The sequence below is a fragment of the Podarcis cretensis genome, assembly GCF_951804945.1.
Source record: "Podarcis cretensis genome assembly, chromosome: 17".
NCBI classification, from domain to species: domain Eukaryota; kingdom Metazoa; phylum Chordata; class Lepidosauria; order Squamata; family Lacertidae; genus Podarcis; species Podarcis cretensis.
In genome coordinates this window covers 4,191,334-4,205,352 of record NC_137187.1, presented here as the reverse complement: position 1 = coordinate 4,205,352, position 14,019 = coordinate 4,191,334, and the positions used below count along the sequence as shown (strand labels likewise).

Sequence of the window (14,019 nt, the reverse complement as noted above, 5' to 3'; positions counted from 1 at the left end):
CATGCAGGATAACGCTGTGTACAACTTGCTCCCGGACATCATCAGTCGTCTCTCAGACCCAGACTCCGGCATAGAGGAGCAGCCTTTCCGCATCGTTATGAGGTAGCCTTGTCTTGGCTTTGTGTTTCCCACCCACCCCTCCTTTGAGGCACAGAACGTCCCGTGTGCCCAGACTGACAGAAGGGCACAGCTGTGGTACCAGCCCAAATTTGCAAGTGGCTGTCCTAAAATGCTTGCTAAATATAAAACGGAAAACAGAACAGTGTGTCAGGCTGGGGACGGACTGGGTAAATTGAATCTCCTGGTTCAGAGATGCGTTTTGGGGAGGCAAATCGGTGAAGGCATGTTGCTTCCTTCACACCTTGCTTGTGGGTTTCCCAGAAATATTTGGCTGGTCGCTGTTTGGATCCTTGGTCTTATCCAGGTAAGCTGTATTAAGGGGTCACAATGGGAGCTGCTGATATAGGGAAGCTGCAGTAGGAGAGTCTGTGTGAAACTGTGGAACCCTGGGGGCCAACAACAACTGCCTCCTTCATTCCTCTTTTTACTCTCCTCCACAGGCAGCTCTTCTCTTATATCACAAAGGAGAAGCAGACAGAGAGCTTGGTGGAAAAGCTTTGTCAGCGGTTCCGGACTTCTCGGTGAGTGAGGAATTGCTAGGGAAATGGGCTATCTGGGAACAACCTATCTCAGTCTGCTAGATCCTGAAATTAGAAGCCGTAGGCTCTGGAATGAGGAACTTGGTGGGTGAGAATTGGATGGAAAGGGTGTGCTTGCTTCCCTGAAGTATGGTAACGAGTCATGGAGAGCAAAAGCTCACTGTTACTACTGTCTTAGGAAGTTACAAATAGACAATGAATAGCACTTGACCTGCCTGTGAGACAGTTCGGTGGGCAAGACTGTCGGGGTTCATCCATTGACCAGTGGACCAATAGCTATAGAAGCCTGTAGTGCTCCTGGGTGTGGAGGGATTGATCCTGCCAGACTGTATTCTCTCCCTGGCAGGGAGAAAATCCGTCAGAACTGCACCCTGTGTCTCTGAAGTCGCTGCATAGGGTCCCTGCAGGAATTATTAGGGGCAGGCCAAAAAAAGAAACAGAACTAGTTGTCATTTCCTTATTTGCCATAGTTGCAACGTTGCTAGGGTGGAGTATATATATTTTGTTTCGAAGCTAGTGAAGGCACGCTTTCCTGAGGGTTTTTTTCTGAAATTAAAAAGGGTGTTTTCCTAGTTTTAAGGGGAGAGGCAATGACTAGGGCATAGAAATCCTTTACAGTGCTATAAAAGAGGTGTGCCTAAATGGCAGTGTCTGCAGCCTTTTTTCCCCCCTAGGTTGTGTGCTGATTATTTAGAAAGAAGCTCTTTGTCCAGTTTGAATACTTGCCAGAAACTGAGGCGGCAGCTACAGCCAGCCAAGATTTTCTGCAATGCTTCAACAAAGCGAATTAGCAACCCAAGCATAACATTAGTAAAATCTGGTGTTCAGTGTGCTTTGCTACACTACTGGATAATGCTTCCTTTAGTTGTTTCTGTGTTCAAAATCTCATATTCCGCCTTCCACGAAAGGCCCCAAATCCTTGTACTACCAATTTCCAACTATTCTTGCACTGGCTGTTATGGAAAATAGTATGAAATGTTCATGCAAGTCAGTACTTTGTCCTGTGTGTCTGATTAGCTCTCCGCTTCCTGATTACTGCATACAACAGGCAGTTCTGGGTCAAGTGGTAAACCTTTGTCTGGGCTGGGCTGCAGGGGCTTACAGGGTGTAAAGCACTCCTCAGGACATTCACCAGCAAAGTCGTTTTTCTGGAGCTCCTGCTTTGTTCACTGTCACTTGAAAGCTTATCTGCCAAAGCAGCCCTAGTAGCAGCTAAAGAAGCAATGTCAGTGGTGATGGCGCTTGCAATTGGAAACAGTCCAGCCTAGGCACAAATTTCCCAGCTCTGATCAGAGCTAGGCATTAGTATCTCCTTAGTGTTGTAAACCTTGAACCAGGGTTTGACAGCTTTGCTCATCAAGGCAAGGCTCAGGTGAGGAAGATGAGGAGGAGAGTGGACGAAACCCAGCCCTCATTTTCAATCTGGGATCTGTTTGGGCTCTGTGCTTTGCAGCAGAAGTGCAGAGCCATTGCAGGCTTCTAGCTCAGGGCGAACCAGGGCACTTCCACCTAGAGCAGAACCCCCTGGCCACTGTGGCAAAGACAAGACACCCTCCCTTGTTTCAACTGGTTTGCAATCCCTGAAGCTGAAGGCAGGTTGCTTTTTTGCCTCTTTCCTGCAGAACGGAGCGTCAGCACCACGATCTGGCGTACTGCCTCACCTTGCTTCCTCTCACAGAACGAGGTCTTCGCAAGATGCAAGACAACTTTGATTGCTTTGCCGACAAGCTTCAGGATGCAGCTGTCTACAACTGCTTCCTGACTGTCTTGGGCCGGCTTCGCAGGATGTCCACGAAGCCTGAGATGAAGGTGAGGGCCGTTGTTGTGTTTTGTGTCGTCTCCCCCGCCCGGCCCACCCACCCCCCACCCCCCGGTAGGGCAGGGAAGAAGTTGCCATTTTTCTCCCGAAACAAAGAAAAGTGAAAGCTTCTTCAGCTGCTGGCATCCAGACACGCAATATTTTCCTTGCTTTGTGATATGTGTTGATTTCTGCTTTTGCATGGGGTGTCATTTATCAGGCTCTTGCTGAAGAATTCGAGCAGAAGCTCCGCACGTGCCACAACAGGGGCCTGGACTCTCTCGCTGAAGATCCTCCTGGGGAGTCAATAGACCACAAAGTCAGAAATACTCCTGCACCCCGGACGACAAAGAAAGCAGTAGCAAGTATGTCCACAGTTTAAGAGTTTGCACTAACACCTTTCAGCAGCATGAACGCTCAGGGTTGCCTACTAAAGCAAAGTGCCAAATCTTCACCAGCTTGATAGGGTGTTTTTTTAACAATTCTTTGAATATTTTCTAAACTCTTGAGGGGTTAGGAAGAATTGAACTCAAGGCCACTATGGCGCAACAGGTCCAAAGAGGGTACAGCAAGAGACACTGGGAATTATACACAATGAATAGGACTTCCATCCGTCACCCATTGTATTATTTGTCTTTTCCACAGAAAAATCATGCTCAAAGCAGCTTACAGCAAAGAGAAATGCATTTCAAAATCAAATACTGCAAACAGTTTAATAATAACGTAATAAAATAGCAATAGCAAATTTAACAATATGAAACAACAATTCAAATCTAACAAAATTACAATAGGTAAAGGGAGCCCTGACCATTGGGTCCAGTCGTGGCCAGCTCTGGGGTTGCGGCGCTCATCTCGCTTTACTGGCTGAGGGAGCCGGTGTACAGCTTCCGGGTCATGTGGCCAGCAGGACTAAGCGGCTTCTGGCGAACCATAGCAGTGCACAGGAACGCTGTTTACCTTCCCGCCAGAGCAGTACCTATTTATCTACTTGCACTTTGACTAGGTTGGCAGGAGCAGGGACCGAGCAACGGGAGCTCACCCTATCACTGGGATTCGAACCGCCGACCTTCTGATTGGCAAGTCCTAGGCTCTATGGTTTAACCCACAGCCACCCGCGTCCCTTAAAATTACATTAACAGCATCCAAAAGCAAAAATAGCAAGGAATCTTGACAGTTTCACCTCAGTTGTAGACACACCTCTGCCATGATGTTGCTCACAGTCTCTCTCTTGTATCAGCAGCTTATAAGGCTTGTAAAGGCAAGTGCTGGGGTAGCTTATCACAGTTGATTAAAGAATGGCCGTCCTTATTCCAAGATATTTGTAGACCTGTTGTAGAAAAACATTCGTGTTTTCTTTGAAATGGGGAAAACTTGACCTTCAGCCTTTTTTTTTCTTTTAACAAAAGCACAAAAAAATACTTGGGATACTGGGGGAAAAACTTTCAGCGAATTGGCAGTATAACTTGCAGATTTCTGTTAGCCTCCAGAGCTTGTACCTTCCATCTTAGCTGTGGGGCTGCACACTTGGAGATGGTATGTAAAGCACCTTGCACCGGAATTGTCCCTTGTAGAAGTAGGCTTGGGGAAACTTTAAGAATCAAAATTGTATAAATGGGAGGGGACCCTGAGGGTCATCTAGCCCAACCCCTGCAACGCAGGAATCTCAACTGAAACATCCATGACAGGCTAGGAAAAGGTATGTGTGGTTTGGGGTGTGGTTTTTTAACATGCCCCAAAATAGAACCTTTAAAAAGTGTCCCACTTTGGCTTTATGAAGAATGTAGTATCTACTTAATCATTTGCACGTTCAGTCTGCGTTCTTGTAGCTTCTTCAAACTCCCACTTCTTACGCAGGCTCCCGACGACGACCCTTGCGTGCAGCCAACAGAGAGGCAGACTCGTCCTTCACCACTCCAGAGCCCCGTGTTTCCAAACCCTGCAGAAAAACTTCAAGGCTCAAAATTGCTGTTGTCTTCTCTAGCGATGAGGAGAACGCCCCAGAGGAAGGTGAGATTGTGTTCTGTATGTGCCTGAACATTGAGGTGGAGGGGTCTCATTTTCCAGTGGTCTCTCCCACTCTCCCCCCCCCCCCCCCCGGAGACATGAACACATAAAGCCACCTCTTGTGCGTTTCCTTCGTTTCCTGTTTGATCCGTTAGCCACCCTGGAAATGTTTTTATATTGAAAAGTGGGTTAGAATTTCATTAAACGGGAGATGGTTGCTTGAAGCTTGCTGCAGCTGTCACCCAGTGCACAGGCCATTTCCCTCCAAAGCCAGCTGTTGCTTTCTTCTCTTTCAGAACTCTCTGCCGAACTGACGGATGCGGAGACACCGAGCAAAACTACTCCCATTTTACGTGCTTCAGCCCGCCGTGCTCGGCGATGAAGACATCCTGCATAGACTCTCTCCTGGTTAATTTGGGAGTAAAGCTCTCTGGATTTTGGAAGTATTGCTTCTCCAGGTTTTTGTATATGCTAAAGCAATGCAGAATGCAAGCTTGGACTTTGAGTTCTTGCATCAACATGGAGATTGCGCAGCCTCTCTGCCCCAGGGGTTTTCAGAGGAGGTGAAGGTGCCGGTACACACAGGCAAAAAAGATAGTAAAAAGGCAGCATAGGTAGGCCTTGAGAAAATATGCGCCATTCACTCGTAAGAACTATCCTTGCATTTTAGATGGGTCCCAGATTTTCAAAATTGGCCTTTGAAAAGCCACTAATGTGTATCACTTTTTTAAAATATAAAATATGTAATCACAATAAATGTAATTAATACAAACATGCTCCTATCCAAAGTTATGTGATCACAGTGCCTAATCCAGCATTGAATAAAGTCTGTTCACTTGTCAACTGAACCATCCATTGCATACCCATTTGTGTGTGTGTGTGTGTGTGCGTGTGTTATATCAATCATCTCTGCCAAATTTAAACATTGAGTATATTGGGGTCTCTACATTGTCTAGACCAGGGGTTGCCAACCTGGTCTCTACCACCCACTAGTGGGTGTTTCACAATTCTAGGTGGGCGGTAGGGGGTTCTACGGTACAAGCTGAATCCTTCCATCGAGCCCTGGTGGGAGGTAAGGAAATTTTACCATCAAGAAAGATGCATTCGTGGACAGTAGGTATAAAAAGGTTGACTACCCTTGGTCAACCATGCAATTAACAAATCTAGACCTACATGCATAACATTAAATACAGCTAACAAGGATCTAAAGCAAATATGGACCCTGTGAAAGTATTGGGTGCAGATCATATGAGTTGACAGTTCCACCACGTATGGAAAAGAAACCTGCTTATAGAGCCTTATATCCCCAGTATTTGAAACCTGGCGACAGAAAACGCTTTATTAAATCAACCCCAGTGTTAAATAACGTTACAGCATCAATTCATACTGGCTCTTGCTTACAGGCATAGAAAATTACTTAGCAGAGCAACCATGTATCTAAAGCATATAACAAAATGGTTTAGTGAGGGGGAAACTTGCTAATTATAGGGGAGTTACAGAAAATATGTGAGATGAGATTGCAAGCTATTGCCAGCAGATGGCAGCACAACCCCCCAGTATCTCAGCGACAGCATTTCTCAGGAAGCTCCAACTTAATATTGAGTCTCATTTTCCAAGCCCTGGTCAGAAGGCAGGGAAGGGTGTCAGAAATGTTTTTAGCCTTTGAAAAGCTCTAATGCCAGAGTGTTCCCTACAGCTGCCACCACTACATTTAAGGATGATGGGCCTGGTCAAGGCCTAGGCTGGCTGACATGCTGCAACAATGGCTATTCTCTCGCGTAAAGAAAGAGCAGCTCCTGCTCAACCTGATGGTTGCTGCCACAGGCACCTGACCCATGAACACCATTTCTTTATCGCAGCTTTTGTCAGACTTGAACAAATCTCTAAAGTCATAAATGCTTGTGTGTGTGGCTCCATCTGCAATGCACTTTTAAAGCAGGATCCTACCACTTTAAACAGCTGAGGCTTCCCGCTGCCAGGATCCCACCAGATTTTTTCATTAGTCAGCACTGGAAGTTGAGGAGGTGGCATGAGCTTTTTACTGCATTTGTGCATGTGGGGTTTTTGTGTGTTTTTTTTTAATTTTATTTTTTATTTAACAATTGTTGCAAAATGTAAGCAAAATATTGCAAATACATATCTATTTCAAATAAGCACATATATATTAAAGCAGAAAAAAAGTTTAAAAAGAAGAGGAAAAAATAAAGAGAAATTTCTTCCAAGTTCATTTTACAAATATCTCAATATGAAAATAATAATAAAATTTCATTGATTGACTTCCATTGCTTACACTACACTTCCTATATACATTTTAAGCTATATTGTATCTGTTATTTCGTATTTTTCCCATACAATCTCACACAAATATTCTGATCAATAAGTTTTCTAAGTCTCATAAATCTATTCTAAACACAACCAATACCTTACATTTAATCCATGTTTACATAAATAATCATTTAAGCATTTCCATTGTTTCAGGATTATATTTTTTGGTTTTTGTCTTATCAAATCAGTCAACTTTTCTAATTCCAAGTATTTGCATAATTTATTCAACCATTCTTCTTTGGTTGGAATGTAATTTCCTTTCCAGTTATTGGCATTTGTGCATATTGAGCTATTGCCTCTTGAATATGTTTCACGTTAAGAGGCAGAAATTGTAAAAGCTTTTCCTAGCATGGCAAACATGCTATAAAATATTGCTGCAACTGATAAGGTGCTGCAAGATTGTGGGGTGCTATGAAAGAGGCAGCTCCATTGAGAGGAAATGCTCAAAGATAAAGTGTAGCATATTGCGATCTTCCTTATGGCAGAGACACAGCTCTCACTGCTGTGCCTTATCAATCTCGCCTTTCAACTTTATCCACTTGCTGCCATGTTTCTTCCCCACCCACCCGGCTTCAAGCCCTAAAATATACCACAGGGGTCAACTATGAGCCATAACTAAACGAGTGAGAGTTTAGTGGTTGGGAAACAGGCATAGCTCAATGACAGAGGATGTGTTTTGTATGCAAAAGGTCCCAGGTCCAGCCCTCAGCCTCACCAGGTGTTGCTGAGAAAGATTCTGCCTGCAAGGCGGATGCCAGTCTGACTCAGTGTAAGGCAGCTTCCTATGTTCCTAATAAATGGGTGTTTTCCCAGCTGGCACCTCCCACCACAAAATACTAGGGTGTTCTGGTGATAGTACAAACTTCAGGCGAACGTTAGCATTTGATGTACCTGTGTCATTTGTCCTCTGGCCCCTGCAAGCAGAGTCCTTGCTGGCAATTGTTTGCTCATCAAACAGAACACTTGGATTGTGCAAATGCTTCTAGACTCTTAAAACCACTTTCCTTCGTAGTAGCCCAGAGCATATTGCCATCAAAGTCTCAGTGCTACAATTCTACTACAGTGGTACCTCGGGTTACATACGCTTCAGGTTACAGACTCCACTAACCCAAAAATAGTACCTCGGGTTAAGAACTTTGCTTCAGGATGAGAACAGAAATCGTGCTCCGGTGGCACGGCGGCAGCAGGAGGCCCCATTAGCTAAAGTGGTGCTTCAGGTTAAGAACAGTTTCAGGTTAAGTATGGACCTCCGGAACGAATTAAGTTCTTAACCCGAGGTACCACTGTATTCTAAATCCACTCTTGCAGCAATGTATTATGTGTACCCCAACCTCCCGAGCAAGTGAAATAAGGGGTGCACCTGCATACCTTGGGTTTGGTATCGCTGGATACGATGATGCATTTTTGCTGTCTTTAGGATATACAGTGGTACCTCGGGTTACATACGCTTCAGGTTACATACACTTCAGGTTACACACTCCACTAACTCAGAAATAGTGCTTCAGGTTAAGAACACAAATCATGCAGCAGCGGCGCAGCGGCAGCAGGAGGCCCCATTAGCTAAAGTGGTGCTTCAGGTTAAGAACAGTTTCAGGTTAAGAATGGACCTCCGGAACGAATTAAGTACTTAACCCAAGGTATCACTGTATGGCTTTCTTTATGCACGTATTCAAGCCATAGCTCTGGATTCAGTACAGAGAGCAAGTAGATAATGTGTCTCTTTCTAGCTCAGTTTATTACATTGGCCCCAGGACTTCCTTCTCTTTTCTTTGTCACTCACAGATGGTATCGCCTCCAGCCAGGGGAGTAGAGAGAAGGCCTCACCGTTTAGCCCTCTTGTCAAAAGCAGCTGCATCTAGGAATAGTTTACGTGGCCCACCAACTACATGTACTCTTCAGTCTTGCAAAAGAGGCAAGACTTGGTAGGTTGCTTCAACCATTTTAGAAGCCTCTCTGCGGAATCCCATCTTCCAGATATATAAATGCAGGCTTTGAGGGGACCCCAAAGATTATACCCAGCGCACCACCCCTAATCCTATGATAGTATTGTGCCTTCTCAGAGCCTCTGTGCACCTGCTCCTTTTGCTGCCTGCCGGAGGGTTGGTGGAGATTAAAGGCCACAATCCACACTCAGCCTGGTGCCTCACAGTTTCTGCTGGCTTGCCACATAGTAGCCCATGTCCAATAGAGGGATTTATCATCCTAGTGCAGATCATGGCAACGGGGTCTTTTCTGCCTTCCTTGGCATCCTTTTAGTATCAAGTTATAAACCGTCCCCCTGGCCTTTCGTTAAAGGTCATAACCTCAGCCAGGGCTAAACTTAGTGCCTTGGTCCTTCAGTAGTATTGGGAACAGCAGCTGGGTGATGAGAATCGGGTTACCTCCTGAGCCAAATGAACTTTCTCCAGAGTCTCTTGAAGACGGCACCTCCCACCATCTCTTCAGCCTTTTTTTGTCCTGTTTTGCAAAGCCACATAGGTCAAGGAACAAGTCAAGAGTTCCACTGCAAAAGCTACAAAATTTCAGTGGCAGGGTTTTTTTAAAAAAGAAAAGATCGATCTTTCGATCTGTGGTTCTGCTCAGAATCCCAAGAGAGTGCAACCTTGATTTTTTAAACTGGCATTTGGAGAAAGGTGTGTGTGCATGCAAGGGTTTGTGCACAGCTGGGTGGCTAGTTAATAACTTGCGCGCACTAATCACAGAGGACCTCATCTCCCAGGTGTCTTTACATAACTGCAAGAGCTATGCACCAATATGTTAAATCCTGGTGGTGTTGAGTCTGTTTTGGTTCTATCACTAGCCTGTTGTTGTTGTTTAGTCGTTTAGTCATGTCCAACTCTTCGTGACCCCCTGGACTAGAGCACGCCAGGCACTTCTGTCTCCCACTGCCTCCCGCAGTTTGGTCAAATTCATGATGGTAGCTTCGAGAACACTATCCAACCATCTCGTCCTCTGTCGTCCCCTTCTCCTTGTGCCCTCCATCTTTCCCAACATCAGGGTCTTTTCCAGGGAGTCTTCTCTTCTCATGAGGTGGCCAAAGTATTGGAGCCTCAGCTTCAGGATCTGTCCTTCCAGTGAGCACTCAGGGCTGATTTCCTTAAGAATGGAGAGGTTTGATCTTCTTGCCGTCCATGGGACTCTCAAGAGTCTCCTCCAGCACCAGAATACAAAAGCATCAATTCTTCGGCGATCAGCCTTCTTTATGGTCCAGCTTTCACTTCCATACATCACTACTGGGAAAACCATAGCTTTTACTATACGGACCTTTGTTGGCAAGGTGATGTCTCTGCTTTTTAAGATGCTGTCTAGGTTTGTCATTGCTTTTCTCCGAAGAAGCAGGCGTCTTTTAATTTCGTGGCTGCTGTCACCATCTGCAGTGATCATGGAGCCCAATAAAGTAAAATCTCTCACTGCCTCCATTTCTTCCCCTTCTATTTGCCAGGAGGTGATGGGACCAGTGGCCATGATCTTCATTTTTTTGATGTTGAGCTTCAGACCATATTTTGCGCTCTCCTAGCCTAGGACTTTGGACTTTGGATTTCCTGGAATTCAGTGCTAGGGAGAACAACAATGATGATGCAATTGTTGTCAATTGGATTCATTAAACCATTAAAAGCAGACTCTTTTTGTCCATCATAATTGCAAAATCTCACTGTTGCTGAGACTCCTGGTTCAGCTATCTGAGTGTTGTCTGCACTGGCTAGAAGTGTCTCTTCAGGGAGTGAGACGGAACATTCCCAACCCCACCTGGAAATCCCAGGGATTGGACCTGAAGCCTTCTGCATGCAGAAGAGATGCTCTACCACTGAATGTCTTTCCTATACACACAGTAAGAGTGACATCGCTGCCTCTCAGAGGTCACAAGTCTGGAACACACTGTTTCAGATTCTGCTAGTGTTCCCTGGCCCCTATCAGCATTAAATGTCCTAATCTGTATTCAGTTAAGAGGCCATTGGATATTGCCTGCAGACATTTTACTCTGGTGCTCATGGTTGAAGGATAATAATAATAATAATAATAATAATAATAATAATAATAATAATAAAAATAATTTTATTTATATCCCGCCCTCCCCAGCCGAAGCCGGGCTCAGAGCGGCTAACAACAGTAAAATGATAAAACATTCTAAAATCATATCATTATAAAATTAATTCCAATCAAATTAATGGCAACCATTGGGCTAGAAGTTCTGTGAGGATTGCGAAAGGAGGGAGTCAGGCTGTGCCCTGGCCAAAGGCTTGGTGGAACAGCTCTGTCTTGCAGGCCCTGCGGAAAGATGTCAAGTCCCCACGTTGGATGGTAAGAAGTCCCATTGGAATATATATTTTGCCTTACTGTCTTTTAATTCAGTAGGGCAACCATTTTAAAACTAAAGGTATTATCAGCCAGATCACATGTAGGCTTGTCAGGACTATGTCAAGTGACACATTTGAATTCATCATCTGAATTCATCACAGTGCCCTATGGCAAACTGCAACTCGGCTGAATGTCAACTCTCTCATGTTTTCCACACCACGTCTTTGATGCCAGATGTTTCTGCGCTCCATGCCACTTTGAAGAAGGAGGAAGTTATATCAGCAGGTGCCAGGTGGGCCCACTGGAAATGAGGCAGTGGTCTCTCCAATAAACCATAGCCTACCTCAGCGATGGAAGGGATGCGGGTGGCGCTGTCGGTTAAACCACAGAGCCTAGGACTTGCTGATCAGAAGATCAGCGGTTCGAATCCCGGCGACGGGCTGAGCTCCCGTTGCTCGGTCCCTGTTCCTGCCAACCTAGCAGTTTGAAAGCAGGTCAAAGTGCAAGTAGATAAATAGGTACCACTCCGGTGGGAAGGTAAACGGCGTTTCCGTGCACTGCTCTGGTACGCCAGAAGCTGCTTAGTCATGCTGGCCACATGGCCCGGAAGCTCCCTTGGCCAATAAAGTGAGATGAGTGCCACAGCCCCAGAGTCGGCCACGACTGGACCTAATGGTCATGGGTCCCTTTACCTTTACTCTCCAATAAACCATAGCCTACCTCAGCGGTGGGGAACCCTTTTCAGCCCAACTGTTGCATTCCCTTCCGAGTAACTTTGAGGGAGGGGGCACAAGCTAGTGGGGTGGGGCTAGAGGCAAAAGCAAGAGGAGCAATAAATGTACATTTTACCTTTGTACCCTAGGCTAGTTTCTGCACACACACACACACACACCTCTGTAGCCTCCATCCAGACAAGCAAATGACAACAGAGGTCAAGGCCCCATCCTAGCTGGGTAGATGCACTCAGTGGCGTAGCGTGGGTTGTCAGCACCCGGGGCAAGGCAAGTAATTTGTGCCCCCTAACCCGTGGATTTGCGCCCCCTAACCCTAACCCCCAGATGTTGCGCCCGGTGCGGCCGGCCCCCCCTGCACCCCCCACGCTACGCCACTGGATGCACTTGGGGTGCAAAGCAAGGCTAGCCAGCTGTGCAGCCTGGGGAAGAGTTTTGAGGGCCAGAGACAGTATGGCCGGGAAGGTCACCTTACTCTGGCCTAAATGGTGCCTTTCCCCTGCAGCATCCCTTTGTCACACATCCTCTTTCCTCTAGATATGGTGCACTTTGAAACTCTCTTCTCGCTTGCTCTCTCGCTGCTGCGCTCAGCTAGTAATTTGCTTTTTGGTGAGAGTCCGTTTACGTTTTGCACATTTCACTACGGTGGTGGTGGTAGTGGTGCTGTGCCTGGCTTTGAGACGTTTCCTTCCCAGCACGTTGCACAGTCTTGCAGCAAGTAGGCGGGCGCTGCCCGTTCCACCGCTGCAACCTCACCCTGCTCAGCCTCCAGGCACGCTTGCGCCCAAACACTACCTGCATGCTCCCTGCCTGCTTCTCGGGCTAGCGCCTTCCGGGAGCTGCTCAGGGGAAAGTGCTTCTTCTGGGATCCTCCTTCCTTCCAGCCCCGCTGCCCCTCTCGCGCCTGTTGCATCCAGCGACGACTGGCAGGGCGCCCTTGGCTCCTGTTTGCGCATGCAAGCCCAAACTGCAAAGGGGAAGGCGGGATTTCCGCTGTCACGTCCCTCGGGTAGAGCCCTGGGGGAGATTTCCCCTCGCCTGGCCTTATTAGAGATGCGGGTCACGCTGCTGCTGTTACGGGGAAGAAGCGGGTCGGCGGGCGTTGCTGGGTCAATGAGCAAATCGCCGCGCGGCCGCAGCAGAGCCAACAAAGAGCCCCAATCGGGGGCGGAGGGAAACGGGGAGAGCAGCCCTTGTAGGGAGAGGGAGCGTTTTGCAAAAGTTGGCCCATTGTATTTGGAACTTTCTGCCCTGATTCACACAGGGAATGGGTAAAACGCGGATCTACACCGATCCTCCACTTTAAAAAAAGTTGTTGTTGTTGTTGTTGTTGTTTAGTCGTTTAGTCGTGTCCGACTCTTCGTGACCCCATGGACCAGAGAACGCCAGGCACTCCTGTCCTCCACTGCCCCCCGCAGCTTGGTCAGACTCATGCTGGTAACCTCGAAAACACTATCCAACCATCTCGTCCTCTGTCGCCCCCTTCTCCTTGTGCCCTCCATCTTTCCCAACATCAGGGTCTTCTCCAGGGAGTCTTCTCTTCTCATGAGGTGGCCAAAGTACTGGAGCCTCAGCTTCACAATCTGTCCTTCCAGTGAGCACTCAGGGCTGATTTCCTTCAGAATGGAGAGGTTTGATCTTCTTGCAATCCATGGGACTCTCAAGAGTCTCCTCCAGCACCAGAATTAAAAAGCATCAATTCTTCGGCGATCAGCCTTCTTTATGGTCCAGCTCTCACTTCCATACATCACTACTGGGAAAACCATAGCTTTAACTATACGGACCTTTGTTGGCAAGGTGATGTCTCTACTTCTCAAGATGCTGTCTAGGCCTGTCATTGCCCTTCTCCCAAGAAGCAGGCGTCTTTTAATTTCGTGGCTGCTGTCACCATCTGCAGTGATCATGGAGCCCAAGGAAGTAAAATCTCTCACTGCCTCCATTTCTTCCCCTTCTATTTGCCAGGAGGTGATGGGACCAGTAGCCATGATCTTCGTTTTTTTGATGTTGAGCTTCAGACCATATTTTGCACTCTCCTCTTTCACCCTCAATAAAAGGTTCTTTAATTCCTCCTCACTTTCTGCCATCAAGGTTGTGTCATCTGCATATCTGAGGTTGTTGATATTTCTTCCGGCAATCTTAATTCCGGCTAGGGATTCATCCAGCCCAGCCTTTCGCATGATGAATTAAAAAAAAATAACTCCCAACA

The 14,019-nt window shown here is 46.7% G+C and overlaps 1 protein-coding gene and 1 long non-coding RNA gene across 4 annotated transcripts in view; one reads left to right on the top strand and one right to left on the bottom strand.

Annotated features, from left to right (window-relative positions):
• NCAPD2 (non-SMC condensin I complex subunit D2) overlaps window positions 1-5,314 on the top strand; it is a 29,539-nt gene extending 24,225 nt beyond the window's left edge. For all 3 annotated transcript variants that reach the window (XM_079959154.1, XM_079959153.1, XM_079959155.1), the window contains 6 exons: window positions 8-102; window positions 561-641; window positions 2,282-2,468; window positions 2,678-2,822; window positions 4,312-4,464; window positions 4,758-5,314. In XM_079959154.1, the coding sequence (XP_079815280.1) occupies window positions 8-102; window positions 561-641; window positions 2,282-2,468; window positions 2,678-2,822; window positions 4,312-4,464; window positions 4,758-4,843 (747 nt within the window). In that variant the 3' untranslated portion in view covers window positions 4,844-5,314. The remainder of the gene's footprint in view (window positions 1-7; window positions 103-560; window positions 642-2,281; window positions 2,469-2,677; window positions 2,823-4,311; window positions 4,465-4,757) is intronic.
• Window positions 5,315-11,154: 5,840 nt separating this feature from the next.
• LOC307206620 lies at window positions 11,155-12,286 on the bottom strand. The gene is made up of 3 exons (XR_013834426.1): window positions 12,187-12,286; window positions 11,803-12,031; window positions 11,155-11,425 (listed from the first exon to the last, which is right to left on the bottom strand). It is a non-coding gene; the product is annotated as an uncharacterized lncRNA (long non-coding RNA).
• Between the last annotated feature and the right edge of the window lie 1,733 nt (window positions 12,287-14,019).